Raw genomic sequence first — 16,921 nt, 5'->3', positions numbered from 1 at the left:
AACCAGGAATATGATGGGTGAGTGTATTGTTGAAATAGAAGGGTAACAGGATAGACCTTTGCATTCAGGATTTATCTGCCCGGGAGCCAGGAGCGTGTCGAGGTCTTGTGATGTACGGCATCGGTAAGTTTAACAAGGGGGGCTAGGGGTATCTTGTGATAGAGTTTAGAGGATCAGAGCTAGAACTTTTAAATATCCCTCCTTGCCTTTTTCTTTTTGGTTTATTTTTTTAATACTACAGGGTGATGACACATAGAATTAGGAGGATTTGGACTTCCTATGAAGTAATATTGCTGTGTTGGCCGTTTGGAAAGGACATTTCCAGTAATTGTTGAGGAATACTTGTGGATTCAGGATTGTGATTGGTAAGATAATTGTTATTCTGTTATAAAGGGATTTGGAGAAAGACACTAGGTTAAGGTTGGTAGGTGGACGATTTTGAAAAACATGCACAACATGTTCTTTTCAGTTTCGATTTGGGACTGAAGTTATATTGCTGCACTGGCAGCTTGGAAAGGATACTCCCAAGGAATTGTTGAGGAATACTTGTGGAATCAGGACTGCGATTGGTAAGAGAATTGTTATTCTGTTATGCGGGGATTTGGGGACAGACACCAGGTTAAGGTTGGTAGATGGATAATTTAAAAACATGCACAATATGTTTTCTACAGTTTCGAATTGGGACTGAAGTGGATTGAACAGGAATCATTGAAAGATTCAAAATATTAAACCCGAGCTTGGTATATATTAGAATTCATTTTGATTATGGTGACACCAATATTCATTAAGGTGAGCTCAGGATTCAGGCACGGTTTAACTACATAACAGTGGGTTCAAATACTCCTTGTGTCTACATAAGGGTTAAAAGTTCATAGGATTGTGTTGAGGATAGGGTTAAGGGAAATTATAATATCTTTCGTGAATGCTGTAATTCAAATAGTATTGGGTATATAATGAGTTGAACATTTTTCGATTAAACATTTATGGTCTCCATGTCAGAGGAAGGATCATAATTTGTAGCAATTTAAGTTGTTGACCACAATAGGGTTTCCAGATTGTTCAATAGGCAGGGTGGTATCTTTGCTATGTCCATTTGGAAAATGTTTGCTTGGATAACAACATGTTTATTTGAGGAATGTTATTTATTAGATTGTGTATTTAAACATGATATGATTTCATGGTGACACTACATTTTGTTCCTTATTTACAGCCCTGATGATGTCCCGAATGGGGACGGAACGCGTTGGCTGTTAACCATTAATCATTGTATAGGAAACAATGTTTCTTCTGGAAGCTGACTGACATCAACATATGCTTCAGAATAAAGAAAACGAACTTCAATACTGTCACTTGAAAGACTACTTTTTGGAATTGTTGTAAACTGTTTGTTTAATGACATAAAGAAATAGAAATCATATAAATTCAAGTTGTAATTTTTCACGCTCCCTCTATGTTGTGGTTTGATTAAGTTTACCAGGGGCTTTGACGGTGTGCCCTTAGAGAGGTTGAGCGTGTCCCTCAGCATTCTATTTAGGAGTATGATATTTTGATTGAATAGCCTTTTGGTGCACACAGCAGAAGACTCTACATCGTCTAGACAGAGTAATTGATATTTGTTTTAGTCAAGGTTTCAAAACCAAAACTTGATGAAAAGACTCTACTTATGTACTATGGGACAATGTGTATTTGTATTTTGTTTCATGCTGTTTTTATAGTCATGCTATTGGTCGATTAATAAACTTGCTTACCAGCACATGGGAATAATTGCTGGAAAAAACATCTGATCCAGCCCAGACTTTAAAAGATGAAAACTTTGAGGTCAAGAGTGTCCATGAAAACTTTCATATTTCTTTAGCGTTAAATTACAGATATGATTTATCCTCCATGGTTATCTTGACACAAATAGCCTCAAAATGCAAATAATTACCACCAATATGCTAGGGCTAGCATTTTCTCTAGGGCATCAACCTGTTATGCATGGCCCAAGTAATGCAATGTATTACCACCAATAAGTAATGGCCAGCACTGTGCCCAGGCTGGGAACCATCTTGCTCTGGATGGCCCCAACATGCCAAGAATTACATCCAATATGAAAAGAGACAGCCAGCGCATTTACACTCATACATGCATTTAAACATAGACTTAGGCAGTCACAAATACACAGATCAGCCTGCACATGCATACAAGCACTCATATTCTGTGCATCACTTTTTCTAGAATCTACTCTGGCTTTCCAGGCCTGTAGCAGGGCTAGTTTCTGAACTTGTCGATTGTGCAGGCTCCCTAAGATGCATGACCATTCATGCACAGCAAGGCTTTCGGCTAATGACCTGGAAAGCCTGAGGGTGAGAGGGCGTAGCAGGCAGTTATGACTGTCCCCTTCATCTTCAGTAAATAGTGCACTGATCTGCTGAGCACTTTACTGCAGATTAAAGTTGTGTTAAAAAAAGTGGCAGGGCTGAGTCCGAACACCCATATGAAGGAACCACTACTTAAGCAAGGCATGGGTATGTGTGCATCGCTCACCCCAGCTGAACAGTCCAGCTGAATGAATCAAGCCAATGGGACGGCAGCTCAAGTAGTTATGCAAAGCCAGTGCTGGAGCAGCTTAGTCATAAGGGCAGTCTTTCTCAGCAATGTTGATGATGTCACACCATAATGCAGTGATTGACAATCTAACCCCACTCCTGTCTACTTCATTGCATCACTCATTGAAAAAACAAAAATGCTTCAGTGTTGTCAGTGCAGGCCCCAGGCAATCTCTGACTAGACTCACATTTAGCCCTGTGAGTAGCAGAATTAGGATTGGCTCCAACACCAAACACACACACACACACACACACACACACCCACAAGAGCAGCCATAAATAAGGCAGAGGAGAAGTGAAGATGCAGGATTTGCACACCTTTCATTGGGTATTAGATTATGACGTGGTTATTAGGGATGCCAAAGTGTGAGTCCTCTATTGGAAATACTAGCTTTAGGGGAATGTCATTTGACATTACTTTCTATCACATCATAAAAATACAGCCAAAGAACTACATCATACTCACTAAGCGTTCCATCCAAGTGGCTTGGTAGAGTAATATAATAGCAGAAACAGTGGGTGAGCGGTTTGTTTAATATGCCTGTTGTCCCACATTAAGGACTTGTGGGAAATACTCCATACGTGGCTAAGCTAGGCTCAGTTTTCTTACTGGACCCATCATGATTGCTTCTGGGTGGACCAAATGGTCTGCAATACCCATTCTCCTAAAGCACTACAGAGGAACAGTGGAGGGGAAAACAAATGTAAGGGAGATTGTGCATTGCTGAAAGACCTTATGTAGCATTTGTGACAGTGGAAGCTGGGATAGACAGTGGACCATCCATTTCCTTATCAATTCTTAGATGTTGAAGGCCAGGTTTGCACTCCAACCTGTATCTCAGGGCCGAAACCCATATATTCCAGGCATGCCCAGGAACCAAAATCCTGCCTGTGGCAACTATGATCGAATATTGTATATGCATCATATCATCCTTGGAGGCCAACCTATCGTCTGCCAGCATCTATTAGACTTCATCCTGTTTGTAGTTCTGCAAGAATGGGTTGAACTTCACCATATTTTACCATTGCTCAGTGTCACGGCTGAGGAACAACAAACACCATGGCTACAGATATCTGTATGGTGAGGGACACAGTCCCATACACTTTCCTGACAATACTCTCCAGTTTCACGCTAGCCTTTGACAGGGGAAGAGAATGGACCTAAAATGAGCTAAATGAATGCCAATGTGGGGTTGTAGTAGGCACGCCAACACACTCAAATCAGGTTGAAGACTCCTGATTTTATCAATTTCCTGCCTAAAATTTCCTCCACTTCAATATTTATCAATAGTGAAAACAAATTACCCTGTTTTTTTTTTCTAAATCCCCTTCTTTCCGAACGATGGCATTTATGTTTTAGCCAGCTGTGAATGATGTTTAAAAGCCCACATACATCTGATGAAAGGGTCTAGACAATTTTGTACGTGCCTCCTGGGGTTTTCAGCATTGAGACACGTTTTGCAAAAGGGCCTGCCTCGTTTTCACAACACAGTCTGGTTAATGCTCCAGTACAAAGAGGAAGCCTGGATATTCTTCTTCAAACTGCATGGTCAGGCTGCACATGATTGACACTGGTCACCAGCGTCTTCGGATAGTGATGAGCCTTGGGGCCAGGAGATTGAACATCCTTGGGGGAAACTCATACAGACTAGAGTTTACTTATAGGGGCTTACTCATGCATGGGGTAATACAACATAATCAGGCTTACCACAGCCCTCCCCGACTCCCTATACTGTGGGATGCCCAGGTATGAAGGGATTAAATTTCATTATCTGATTTGTCAGTCCTTTTCAGACTCCTAAGTGCCAGAAGACCTTTCCTTGCATTCAAAAAGGATCTGCTTTGGCATTCTAGTGTAGTTCTCAGACATTCTATGTAAAATGTGAGCTCTCCTTCTTTGGTCAATATCTTTTGCCTCCCTCAAGCACTGCCTTTCCTTTTCCTTCAGCTAAGCTGTTTCACTATCCTCGCATCGATTTGGCCTTTCCTACATCTTTCAGCATCTTCCTCTGCACTTGGCAAACCCTTTTTGGTGTTCCATATCCACGCTGTGCAGTAAACGACTGTGGCAGTTTCCTTTTTATATTCCTGCTCAGTTACAAAATACACCACCTTCATGCCTCCATTTTTGTTTTTTTAACAGCATGGCCCTAATACAGGTTGTATACCCACAGCAGGTCGGGTCATCCTTGACATGTTCCTATAACCACAGATTGCAGAAGCCTAAAACAAGACCTTGTTCTTAAACTCCATCATAATGCTAAAACATACACACAGTCAGGTTCGTGATGCATTACATAATCCCCAGAAAAATGTAGAGACAAGATAGCCCTATAGTTCAGATAAAGTAGATGAAGAGGCAGAGGACTATCCCATGCAAAGGCATGTGTGGTATCAATCAGGGCAAAGGAGGCGCTGCAGGGAGGGATCCCTGTAGGGGAAGGGATCTATGTAAAAGTGAGCACAACTTACTGTAAAAATTAGCCGCTACTGTAAGATTCCAATCAGCCGTGGGGAATATATACAAACAAGAAAAGAATCTATTTAAAATCCAATGCAGGAAAAAACAATTGCAACCGCTCAATGATCCAAAAGCTCATTTATGTGCAGAGAAATGCAAACGCTGGAACGCACAGTAAGTCTCCGCTGCCAAATGATACTAATAAGCTCAAGTCACATCAGGCAGATTTACATATCGCAGAATCAGCAGATTACATTTAGTTGCTATCTTATGAATGACTTCTGACAACTGTTTGAAAAGCAGCTTCCTTATAGTGTACTGTGCAGAAAAATAATGTAGACACCATTAATATTCCAGCTCTAGCACAATTGAGAATCCCACTAAACAATGTCAATCAACTGTTAACGCCACTTTTCTCCTGCTCATGAATTACATGGCCTATAATCCTGCCATTTGTGCACAGATGTTTCTTGGTATCAATAGGTTTACTCCATGCATCGCACAACACAATTCAACTGCAAAAGTAGTAATATTCAATCCCTCACCAGGTTTGGGATTCCCCAGGCAAAAATTAAAGCACATACAACCTTTCAAATGCCTTTCTCTCCTTTTCTTTCTCATTGGATTATCAGCTTTGATAGAACACCCCTTTTTGTAGTACAGTGCACATGTGCAGTGACTAAAACAAAAGCTTGTCACTTCGCTTCTATCATATAATTATAGCGCCATCAGCATTATTCCCAGCAAACCTAACTGTAAGGCTAGCCAAAAAAGAAGGCTGGCCTCTCCCCACCTATTGTCACATACCTCAACCTACCAGATCCTAACAAAGCCCAATGCATCTAATCTTATTTTTAGCCACAGTTGAAAATTTACCAACATTTTACAAGATGGGAATATAGTAAACAATATAGTAAATCGACATAAAACAATATAAAATGACAACTTTAAAGATCGGTGACCAAATTCTGTACTGAAAAAACATGTACTTAATTATTTATTATATCTACTGCTACTTACCTTGAGAAACTTTAGGAGATAAAGTCTGTCCCACAGGAAACATGTTTCTTGGTCGAGGAGGGGTCTGAACTTGGGATTGATTCTTGGCAGATATAGGAGTAATTTTAGACTGTGATGCAGTACCACGGAAGGTTCCATTATCGGTCATGCAAGTGGTGATGTAAACATTATTTGACTGTCCAAATGATGTACTTGCAGGTATGAGCTGTAAAAATCCACCATCCTGGGAAAGACTGGGTGCAAGGGTAAACACAGTGCCATCTTCAGCCTTAAAACTAAGTGTACTGGAAGCTTGATCGCCGAGTGTGTGCAGAGGAAGACACTGATCCACAAAGACTACATCTGCAACTTTTTCTGAAGAGGGTACGGACTCTTCAGCAGATGCACTTTTGGGTGTGCCAGCATTTTGGACTTGTATTTTACCTGGAGAAGACAATATTATAGTTGGTACATTGTCTCCGCTGATACTAGACACAGCATTGCTTAGCTCGGTATCCCCTGAATGAGATGTTTCATCACTGATTATGATGTTTAAGGACATTATGCTTGAAGGATCTACTTCGGATGAGTGCCTGCTGCTGGAAGGAACATTACCAGCAGATGTTTGAACAGTACTAGAGTCTATGACAGTAAATACGCTTTCTGAACCGGGAACAATATCTCTGAATGATGCAGTAGCCACAGTAGTACTTGGAGAAGAGGTAATTAAATGTTCCTTCTCTATGCTTGATATAGCTTGTAAAAGATTTTCTCTATCTACATTGGTTGCTGCAGAAGGCACAGGTTCTTTTGGCACTGTTAAAGTAGATACAATTGCCTTGGAAAACGCAGCCTGTGTATCAACATTCTTTACAGGGGATTTAAGGGCATCAATTGGCTCAGGCTCAACTTGATGCTGCTTTTCTTCTGAACTAGGCTGGCAAGAGGGACTTAAACGAGCAGAAATATTATGGGCATCAACTCGATCGCGAGGAATCGGGTGAATGCTATGAGGTGACACTGAGGCATTTTCAGTTAAAGTGGTGTGTTCCTTACTACAGTCAGAGGACTGGCATGGCCCAGTGCTACCTTCTTGATCATTGTTCCTAAACTGTTTTACTGACCCAAAAGGCTTTGGATAGGCTTCTTCAGATAAGGGGGCAATGTTTAATATATCGGGTTCACACTCAAGGTCTTGTCTCCTACCTTTGCTACTTGAAATATCTTCCATTTCAACATTTGAAGTAACTAGTGAATGCTCTGGAACGTCAGACTTACTAAGTCCCAATCCAGGAAGCCTTTGTTCATTAGGAGGGAAATCTTCGGAGACTGACGATTCCTTTTCAGTTTCCATTACGATCTCACTTTGTGTTTCCACCAAGATGGGAGTACTGGGAGTTACTTCGACTGGACTCTTCCCTTCATCCATAGGACTCTGCAGAAGTTCAGATTCCGGCATATCATGTTCAGGAGTGACAGCTGTCTGTATGTTGCTTACTTGTTTGTTACTTTCAACATTTAATAAATCTGTGTCCAACTTTTCTTTCTCTTTCTCCATGCGCAAGACAACTGTGGATGGTTTACTATTCTCTTTTTTTTCTACCGAGTTATCAGGATGTTTGGTCATCAAGTTACATATTTTGTCTGATGAGACATGTTTTCTGCAACTATAACCTGCAAGTAGAAAAGCTTTGTTTACAATTCAAACAATGTAAGTGTCATTATATTGCTAGATTAGACAGTTAATTTACCTGTACGGGCCAAATGTGAGTATTTTTTAACATGGACTAATTGTCCAGTTTTTAAAGTAAAGAAAAACAGCTGATAAAAAAGAAATGGTAAAAACAATATACAAGTAGAAGGACCCAATCAACAAGATGGTTATAGTTATCTGGTAAGCACTTAGTTTCATCTGGATCTTTAAGATTTTGTTCAGAAAACAGTCTGATTTACATAACTAAAAGGCAGCACTCTCTGTAACTTAAACCAGTTCATTATGAGTTATGCTCATGTGGGTATGTCTGTTAGATGTAAGCACAAAGTACATTCCACTCTACAGTTCAAGCTCCCATAAGTAAATGAAAACCAGCAATGACTAATGTATGTCTAGGTTTAATTAGTTTACAAGCTATGGGGAGAATAAGGGAATTCGGCGCTCAAGACAAAGTGCACAAATATAAATACGTAAATGTCAGTTTGTGTGGTGCTCAAAAGAGGAGAGATGTCATCCCTGCATCCCTGAAACCAAAGAGGTTAAACAACTGACACAAGCCTCTAGTCTAAGCACATGCAATAGTGTACAAAAACAGTAATGCAAGTCATCCAGATATCCATATATTTTTAAGTTCTTTCTTTTATTAGTTCAGAGTCCTTTGCCAGCCAACACGTGTTTCGTCAGTGGGCAATTCACCTTTCGACTTCCTCAGGGCTATCTTGACCCAATCAAATATCAAGTCGGGAATATCGACTCCAGGCTGAAACTAATTTCAGCAATACAATATGTTCTATCGGTCCCAAATTTCAACGTTCAGGCGTGTTTTCACCTTGTATATAAATGGTGGCCAGTATAACGGCTAGTGTTCATGCAACTTCTGCTGTGGCATGTACGCCCGCCCTTCCTTCCACCACTATATACTTTCCTGCCACTTTATTTCACCCTTGTAGGTTTTTTCATCCTTACTTTCTCTCTGTCACTCATTCTTTTTCCCCTCTTGTGTTTCAGCCTCTCTTGCTCTGGGTCAAAGTCTGATGAGGTAAAGTTACATTCCGGTCACCAAAAATGGGTGCAACCAACCAGGCCAAATTAAGTACTACTAGTAACTGAAATAACAGTCTATAGAGCAACCGGGATACAATATGCATTACAAGCATGCCAAATACCAAATAGGCATTTAGATATTACAAATTCTGAGTAATGTGCTGAACTGTATTTTGATAACTAGTTTTTCTTATATATCTATATCAGCCAGTTTACTACACCATGAGCTGTTTTTCAAAAGTAAGAAAATGTCAACTTAAGCACACAACTGTGTTCTTCTCAGACACATTACAACCAACAACTAAACATTATGCATCACAATAGGTCCATTACATCTATCACCCCATTGGTTACTCTTTGAGTTTACAATACGTACCGCTCATGTAGACAGAATTACCTTCCAATTAAAAATGCTTACTGCAGCTACCTCAAAAAAGAAATAAAGCGAGCGGCATGGATTCTTTTTTTTTTAAATGTTTTGTCTCGTACAGAAACAGAGAATTGCAGCAATAGCACATTGTTTGCACAGCATAGTAAGCAACTGCCCTTCGGATTCACATGCTGTGCATTATTCCCCATCTAATGTTTGGATCCAGAACTGTGACTTTTCTTTACCCCACTGCGGGCGAAGTCAACCACCATTTGGTGGTATGTCTGTCTTTCTGTGACGTCAAACATGCGCCACGGAATTTCTTGTGCATAGTCGCCATCTTGAGATTCTTTTTGCTCTTTTTGCGACTAATTGGTTTGTGAACCTTTCCACCACTTCATTTCGTGTACCGTTGATATGCCTGTTTGATCCTTCTTATTTCCGCGGAGTCAGGTGCATCGATCGCATGTGAATCCAGAAAACTCTTGAAGGTGCAAAACTACTCCTAGAGGTAAATTTTGTTTTACAGTGTGAATCTTTCTTGGATTCACATGCTGTATTCCTTTCTCCGGGGAAATCTGATGAAATGAGTGCATGTTCCAAACAGGTGTGTTAGAAACATCTGTCACACCGGTGTCTCTCCCTTGGTTTGAATGTCCACACAATAGTGTTTTGTGAAATTATGTACGGAGGACTTCATCGCTGCTTTACTTATGTCATTCATGGAGACATTTTCCATGAATGCAACTGGTGTGCCCTTTTTCCCTTGTAGAATGAGCCTTTGGCCTCCTTCAAGGTCACTCAGGCTCTTTTTTAGCATGTCTATATCGTTTGTCCTGTCCATCATGCCATGGTTCCTTTAGACCTGCGTGAACGTTTGGTAGCTGGTGTAAAGGGAACTGTGCTAGCTTCCCGATTGGTTTTATTTCCAATAGGTAATACATTATTGCCTTTCTTACATCTAACATCTGTAAGGACCTCTCAGCCTTTGTCTTTGCGTGCTGAAAAATCCCAGGTAGTTGAATGTACAAGTTAATTGGTTAGCTTGAAAATGTGTTACGACGTTTGGGAGGAATAGTGGCTTTTTCTCATAACCATCTTGTCCTTGCATAGGCGTAAAGCTGGCTGTAACGGTCTTGTAACGGTCAGTGACTGAATCCTGCTGGGGTAACGTCTTCTGCTAAATGACCTCACAGATCAGTGCGCCCTGCCTTCCAGCCAGTTCTTGACCTACTATGCCATGGTTAAGACATGTAGGGAGATGTGGCCTGGGAGTCGAGGGGAACAGGATACCCATGGTGTACTACAAGCGCTGGTGACTCTGGGCCCGACACGACAACTTGTGAAATGCCTCTACAGAGCACAACTAGACATGATCACAAAACTGCTGTCTGGGACCCGGGACAGGGGAGGCGCTGTTACTCGGTAGGGACATGACAGACGTAGAGTAGCTCTATGGAGATCCCTAGGCGCGTTTCCAGAAGGACCAATTTCAAATATGTCCAATTCAATTACTTGCACATGGCGTACTTGACCCCCCACCGACTGCAGGCTATGCATGCAAGTGAACACCGGGACTGTCCGAGATGCAAGGGACCAGATGTTGGGTTTACACATAGGATGTAGGACTGCCCAGAGTTGCAGGATTTCTGGGAAGCTGTAATTGCTGCGCTTAATGGGGTACTGGAGCACTCACTCCCTTGTACGGTAGATGTTTGGCTTCGCAGACTATTCCCCAGGCCCAAGGCACACAAGATAGGCACTAGATTCGTGGATCTTGCATTGATCCTAGCGAAACGGCGCATAGCCCTGAAGTGGATGACCAAAGCAAGCCCCACAGTCAATGCCTGGGAAAGGGATGTTGGTACATGGGCCAGAGCGGAAGAGAGGGCCCTAATTAGGGAAGATGCCCGGGGAATAAGGCACCGTCCGTTAGCGATGCTTTGGGCGGAGGCACTACAAGCCTCGGACACCAGACACCCTACTGCACCTGATGCCTTGATCAACACACAGTCAACCAAGGATGCTTTAGAATCAAGTAGTTGACCGGTCTCTACAAGGTGAGAGGTGGCCTGCCAGAGTCGACAAAATGTAATTTTAACCCCCCCCCCACCGCACTCTTCCCACCGGCAAGACACTCTACACACTTGTTAGGCGCTCCTGCTACGCTTTTCTATGTCGCCAACCCCTCTATGCCCACTAGACGACTATTATAACTGTTTATATGTTTTATCATTATGATTGCTGTCAACAGCATGTATGCATCCACAGACATGACTTTCGGATGACCAGGATGCTATGAAGCAGCTAAGAATATGGATATCTGTATACGTTCCGTCACAGACTACAACCGGTAAAGTGTATTTTTATATGTAATCTGAAGTTCTGCTAACGTTCAAAGTGAACAGAAAATGGTCATTGGGCACTTATAACCTCACCTGACATTTAGCTGAATGGATACCGGTATTATGCTTGCAGTAATGAGGCTTATCCGTGAAGAGGATACCCACTGTGTAAATGGGGTGGAAGCTCCTGCTCTTTCTTGTATAATTGCATTGTAATACTTAAATGGCAATCAAAACATGTTAAAAAAAACTTGTTCTTGTGTACTTGCCAGTTCTTCTGTAATTAAAGCCTGCACTCCGTGACTTTGTAATGAAGTGATCACTATTAGGAATGTAGCTTTTAATTTGAAATACTTGAGTTCTGCCTTATGCATCGGTTCAAATGACGTTTTCATGTGCTAGCTCAGCATGAACTTTAAGTTCTACATAGGTGTGGGTACTGTCCGTGATGGTGCTAGTCTCTTTGCTCCCTCCAGGGATTTTCTGATTATGTGTGCAGTGAAAAGGCTTCTTCCTGTTTGTTCCCTACCGTATGCGGCAATGGCCACCATGTGTCCCTAGATAAATGCATAAGTCAGGTGTCATCTAAAAGGTAAATAAGGTATCCAATGTCTGTGGTGTCCTGTGTTCTACCCTATAGGAATTCTTCTTTGCTGCACCAGTAAACATATCTATTCCACTTGAATGTACAGCATGTTCGTGTTGTGGGCCTCCCTCACGATTTCAATGCTTCTCGAAAGGAGACATAAGTTTCCAAATTCTCAGTCTGCACAAGCAATGCTGCCAGTCGGAGGTTTTCTAGTTCTATGTGGCATACCTCTCCATTCTGCATTGTGAGGAGGTTTTGGGAGTGTGGTAGTTCTATTATTGCTCCGCATGATATCTCTAGCAGGTCTAAAAACCATGTATGTCTTGTCCATTTTGGCACTTTCAGGATTAGAGTCATTGATCACTGCTTGCCTGTGAAATTAGTGGAATTGGGTTTAAAGCATATGCAAATATCCCTGGTCAATCGTTTGATAGGGCAATTCCCTCTTGAAAGATGATTTTTTTCTTTAACATACTTTATTGAGTTTTTAGCAAATATTCAACAAGGTACATCAATATTGTAAATTACAGATATTCAGTTGTACTCCTCATGGGTCTGCAGTCACATGTCCAAGGCAGACTGGAGCGAATAATAAACACTTCACAGTGTTTAGAGAAAAGCGCACAAAAGACAAAAAGGACCCTGCTTCATACAAGATTTGGATATTTTTTATATACAGGTACTAAAGACTACTGACTAAGTTAAAAGCTATATCCCAAAAAAGATAAATAGCCATGCAGTTTCTATTCAGAAATAGCCATTTGCTCTAGATGCGGATGTGTAAGAATATATTCATCTAATAATACATCTTTTTATACGTTATGTATACCTTGCAGGCATCAATAAAAAGGAAAATAATAAAATGATGAATTTGAACATGTGTTTTTGAGAAAAGTACATAGCTGTTAAAAACTCACCTTGTTCCACACTAAACTTGGATTCTCTACCTATGCTATAGGTGCCAAAGATTAGTAATGACGACATATTTAAAAGAGTAAAATAGCCCTGCAGGTTCTATTCAGGATTAGTCATTTGTTTTTACATCTTGTCCTAGGCTTAAATGAATCAGATACACCAAATGAACCGCAGAGAAAATAAACTGATGGCTTGTTTTCAATAATCTACTTGCTGATATAGAAATAGGTGACCACATTCTTAAGAAGCCTTTTTGCCATGTGAGACACACGGGATATGCATGTAGTACTATTCACTAGATGATATCACGACTATGCATGCTCACTTCACCCATCTAGTTCACATGCAGTTTCTAATTCACGCTCTTCAAGCTAATTCTTGTAATGCACACTCACACCTCTCTGGGTATAAATGGGTTCTATCCCAAAAAGCAGGTCAATAAACAGGTTTTATCCCACACATTCTATAAATAGAATATGTTTTTAATTTCCAAATTCTCTAAATCTCTCCCCTCAATGTTAGCCCAACCTATTGGTACTGAACAAGACTAACCAAAACAATTTAATCTTAAACGTTAGATAAACATTAAATATAATTTCAGGAAATCTCATTAACATATGTGCATATATATCCTGAGACCATGCCTATTAAGTATTTTATGCAGACAAAGTTGAGACGGTCCCCTGATGAAGGCACCTCAACCGAAACACGTATGGCTTCCATCTACCACCAGCCTTCCCATTGATCATGAATTATCTGGCTCTTCCTTCGTATATATAAATGTGCAATAAAACAAACTGTCTATTTACTTGCGTAAATCAATTCCATTGTTTTCTCATGAATACATGATTATATTGTATTCTTTGTGTATTGACAATTGTAATTATTTATCATAAATTGAAAATAATGTTTTGATATTTCGATACAAAAAATAAAATAAAATTAAAAAGTCTTTTGATAACAAATAATTCAACATGGTCATGGTCATTGACTTACAATGCACAATGTTTTCATGTATAATCATTATTATGTTGTCCTGAAATTTAGAATTTTTGATTATTGTACAATTGCTTCTATCTTCTTCTTTTCCCATTAATGCCAATTCCCCTACGGCTAGCAAGTTTATTTTTGCATGTAGGGGTCTCCATCTTCTCAAACAACATGCTCTAGCTGTCTCCAGTGCCTTTTCGCAACCTGACTGTCCCCTCACATTCTGCCCATTTTATGAATTCTTTTTTTCCATCCGAGTATGTTATGGCCGCCTCTAAATTTCCAGTGGCTGGTGATGTCCCTTTTTGCTAATAACAGGCCTAGGTCCTGGAACTTACTCGTCACTTTATTTTTAGACGTGTGGGGGAACCAGTGTAGCAGGCAATATCCAGGTGTTTCTGCTATTTCTCTTTCGGTCACATCAGCTAAGACTGTGGGTACCCCTTCCCATAAGTTTTCGAGTTTCGGGCAGCTCCAGAACATGTGCAAGAATTCTGCTCCTTCCATGTTGCACCGTGGGCAAGATGCTGTTTGCTTGTTAAAATATTTATTAATCTTGCCCGGTGTAAGGTAAGCTCTGTGCAAAACACAGAAACGTACCATTTGAAACCTAGCATTTCTAGTGCTCTTCCATGCCCTTTCCACTAATTACCCCCACACGTTCTCAGCTATAGGTTCGCCTAAATCTGCTTCCCATTTTTGATGTAACTTACTCAGAGGAGGGAGTGTCTCATGCGTGAGTCGCCTGTAATGGCCTGTGACCGCCTTAAGGTTTCCAGCCGCTGTTATTATCTAATGGCACCCCGCCGATGTCTGCAGTTATGCGAGTCCCTCCCACCAGTGTTTTTGTATCGCTACTGTGAGGACGGTATGCAACAGGAAATCCTCCCAGGTATGTCATATCTCTCTCTAAGGTCGTTAAATGGGATCAGGTTGCCTGCTTCATATAGGTACCCTATTGAGGATACTCCTAGCTCTTCCCAGGCCTCCAGTCTACTCCAGTCACCCCCATGAGGCAGCACTTCAAACATTATCAACGGGATCTCCGGGGAATAAGGTCATTTAGTCTTAGATCTTTGTAGGCTCCTATTCCAGCATTTGTGTGCTGTTTTCAGTTCAGTGGTGATGCCACGGTCCTGAATGGGGAGCCTCAGTATTACTTGCAACAGCAGCCGCAGGCTTGGTGTCACGTCTCCCTGAACTACTGTACCTCTGAGTCTGTTTGCCACCCACCTTGTGAGCCACTGTAGTTGTGCTGCGAGGTAATAGTACTCACAATCAGACACAGACAATTCTCCTTCTGCTCTTGGGCTCATAAGAGTGGTGAGTGCTACTCTCCGCCTACTGGTTCCCCATATGAACGTCGTCACCAGTGCTTTCAGTTGGCTGAACATTCACGCCAGGATCCAAACTGGTAGTGCTCCAAAATAATAGAAAAGGCGCTTGGTAGAGTCGCCATCTTCAGAAGGGTGACTCTGCCAGCCATTGACAGAGGAAGGGTCCCCCAAAAGTCAAAGCTACCCATGGCTCCTCTCAAGGCTCTCCCTACATTACCTTCAAATATGTCCCATTGGGTGTGGTATATCAGAGTTCCCGGGTCCGTTAAGCATCAGTTTTCCCACTGGACACCCTCTGTCTCCTGTGGTCCAACCTGTCCGCTCTGGCAGGAAAGAGGCATGATTTTGCTCAGTTCACTCTAAGGCCCGCCACCCTCCCTAGTCTGTTTAGGAGCTCCTTAGCCCCCCCGAAGCGCTTCCCCCGCATCGGCCAGAAACAGCAGTAAATTGTCCACATACAATGCAATATGACATGTTTGCCCGGTCACTTCTAGTCACCGGAAATACTGGCCTGTTCTAACCCTGGCCGCCAGCGGCTCCATAGCCAAGACAAACAGCAAGGGTGAAAGCGGACATCCCGGTATTGTTCCCCTTTCTATTCTGCAGGCCTCAGAGATTAGTCTGCCCGTCTTAACCCGGGCAGTGGAAACCTTATAGAGCAGTGCCGTCCACTCAGTGAACTCAGGCCCCGGGCCGAACTTTCTTACTGCCTGAAATGGATAAGTCCATTGAAGACTATCAAATGCCTTTTCAATATCTACTGCAAAGATGGTCACTTCATCCCTGTAACAGGAATTGGCCTCAAGTACAGGCAGTAGTCGTCTGACATTTAATACTGTGTTTCTGGTGGGGATAAAGCCTGCTTGGTCTTGGTGTATCAGTGTTGTCATATGCGGGAGGAGGCGAGTGGCCAGAATGCGGCTCAGAATTTTCCCCCGCGGCGGGATGCCTGGCTTTCATCTTGGGGATGCCCTGTAGGGGCTATCTCACAGGGAAAAACCAGGACGGGTTCCCAAGGCAAGCGCGGAGATACCCCTTCGGGGGTCGATTCTGGCGCTATATAAGAAACATAATAATAATAATAATAATAATAATAATAATAATAATAATAATAATAATAATAATGCAAGTTAAGCTTAGAGAGTGGGCTGTATGCTTCCTTGTCCCATGCTTGCTTCCCTGGTTTCAGCAACGGGATGATTACCGGTTCTCTCGTTGAGCTAGGTAGTTTTCCCTCCTGTTTCACCTGGTCATATAGTTCTACCAGTCTGGGAGCTAGTAATTCAACCTATGTGGAGTAGAATTCTACCGGGAGTCCGTCCATCCCTGGCATCTTATTCCTGGCCATGTTCTTGATGGCCCCCCTCACCTCGCTCAACTCTATGTCTCTTCCCAGGGACTCTGCTATTTCCTCTGACACTACAGGTAGCTCTACGTCGCGTATAAAGTTGTCAAGTTCCTCATTCGCCGGAGACAGTCTACTCTTATACAAGGCTGTGTAATAATCCATAAACATGTCATTAACATCCTGTTGTCAGTGGCAAATCTCTCCCTCCAGCCCTTTATGCT

General features: G+C 41.9%; 1 protein-coding gene across 4 annotated transcripts in view; it reads right to left on the bottom strand.

Moving 5' to 3' along the window:
* The window catches only part of NPAT (nuclear protein, coactivator of histone transcription), a 309,386-nt gene that overhangs the window by 134,188 nt on the left and 158,277 nt on the right, over positions 1-16,921 (bottom strand). For 2 of the 4 annotated variants that reach the window (XM_086935232.1, XM_086935233.1), the window contains one exon: positions 6,070-7,722. In XM_086935232.1, coding sequence (XP_086791358.1) covers positions 6,070-7,722 — 1,653 coding nt within the window. The remainder of the gene's footprint in view (positions 1-6,069; positions 7,723-16,921) is intronic. The other 2 variants (XM_086935235.1, XM_086935234.1) reach the window with 1 other exon arrangement.

The sequence above is a fragment of the Lissotriton vulgaris genome, chromosome 8 (assembly GCF_964263255.1).
Source record: "Lissotriton vulgaris chromosome 8, aLisVul1.2, whole genome shotgun sequence".
Classification (NCBI taxonomy): domain Eukaryota; kingdom Metazoa; phylum Chordata; class Amphibia; order Caudata; family Salamandridae; genus Lissotriton; species Lissotriton vulgaris.
The sequence above is the reverse complement of the archived record's forward strand: the minus strand, read 5'-3'. Positions and strand labels throughout refer to the sequence as shown.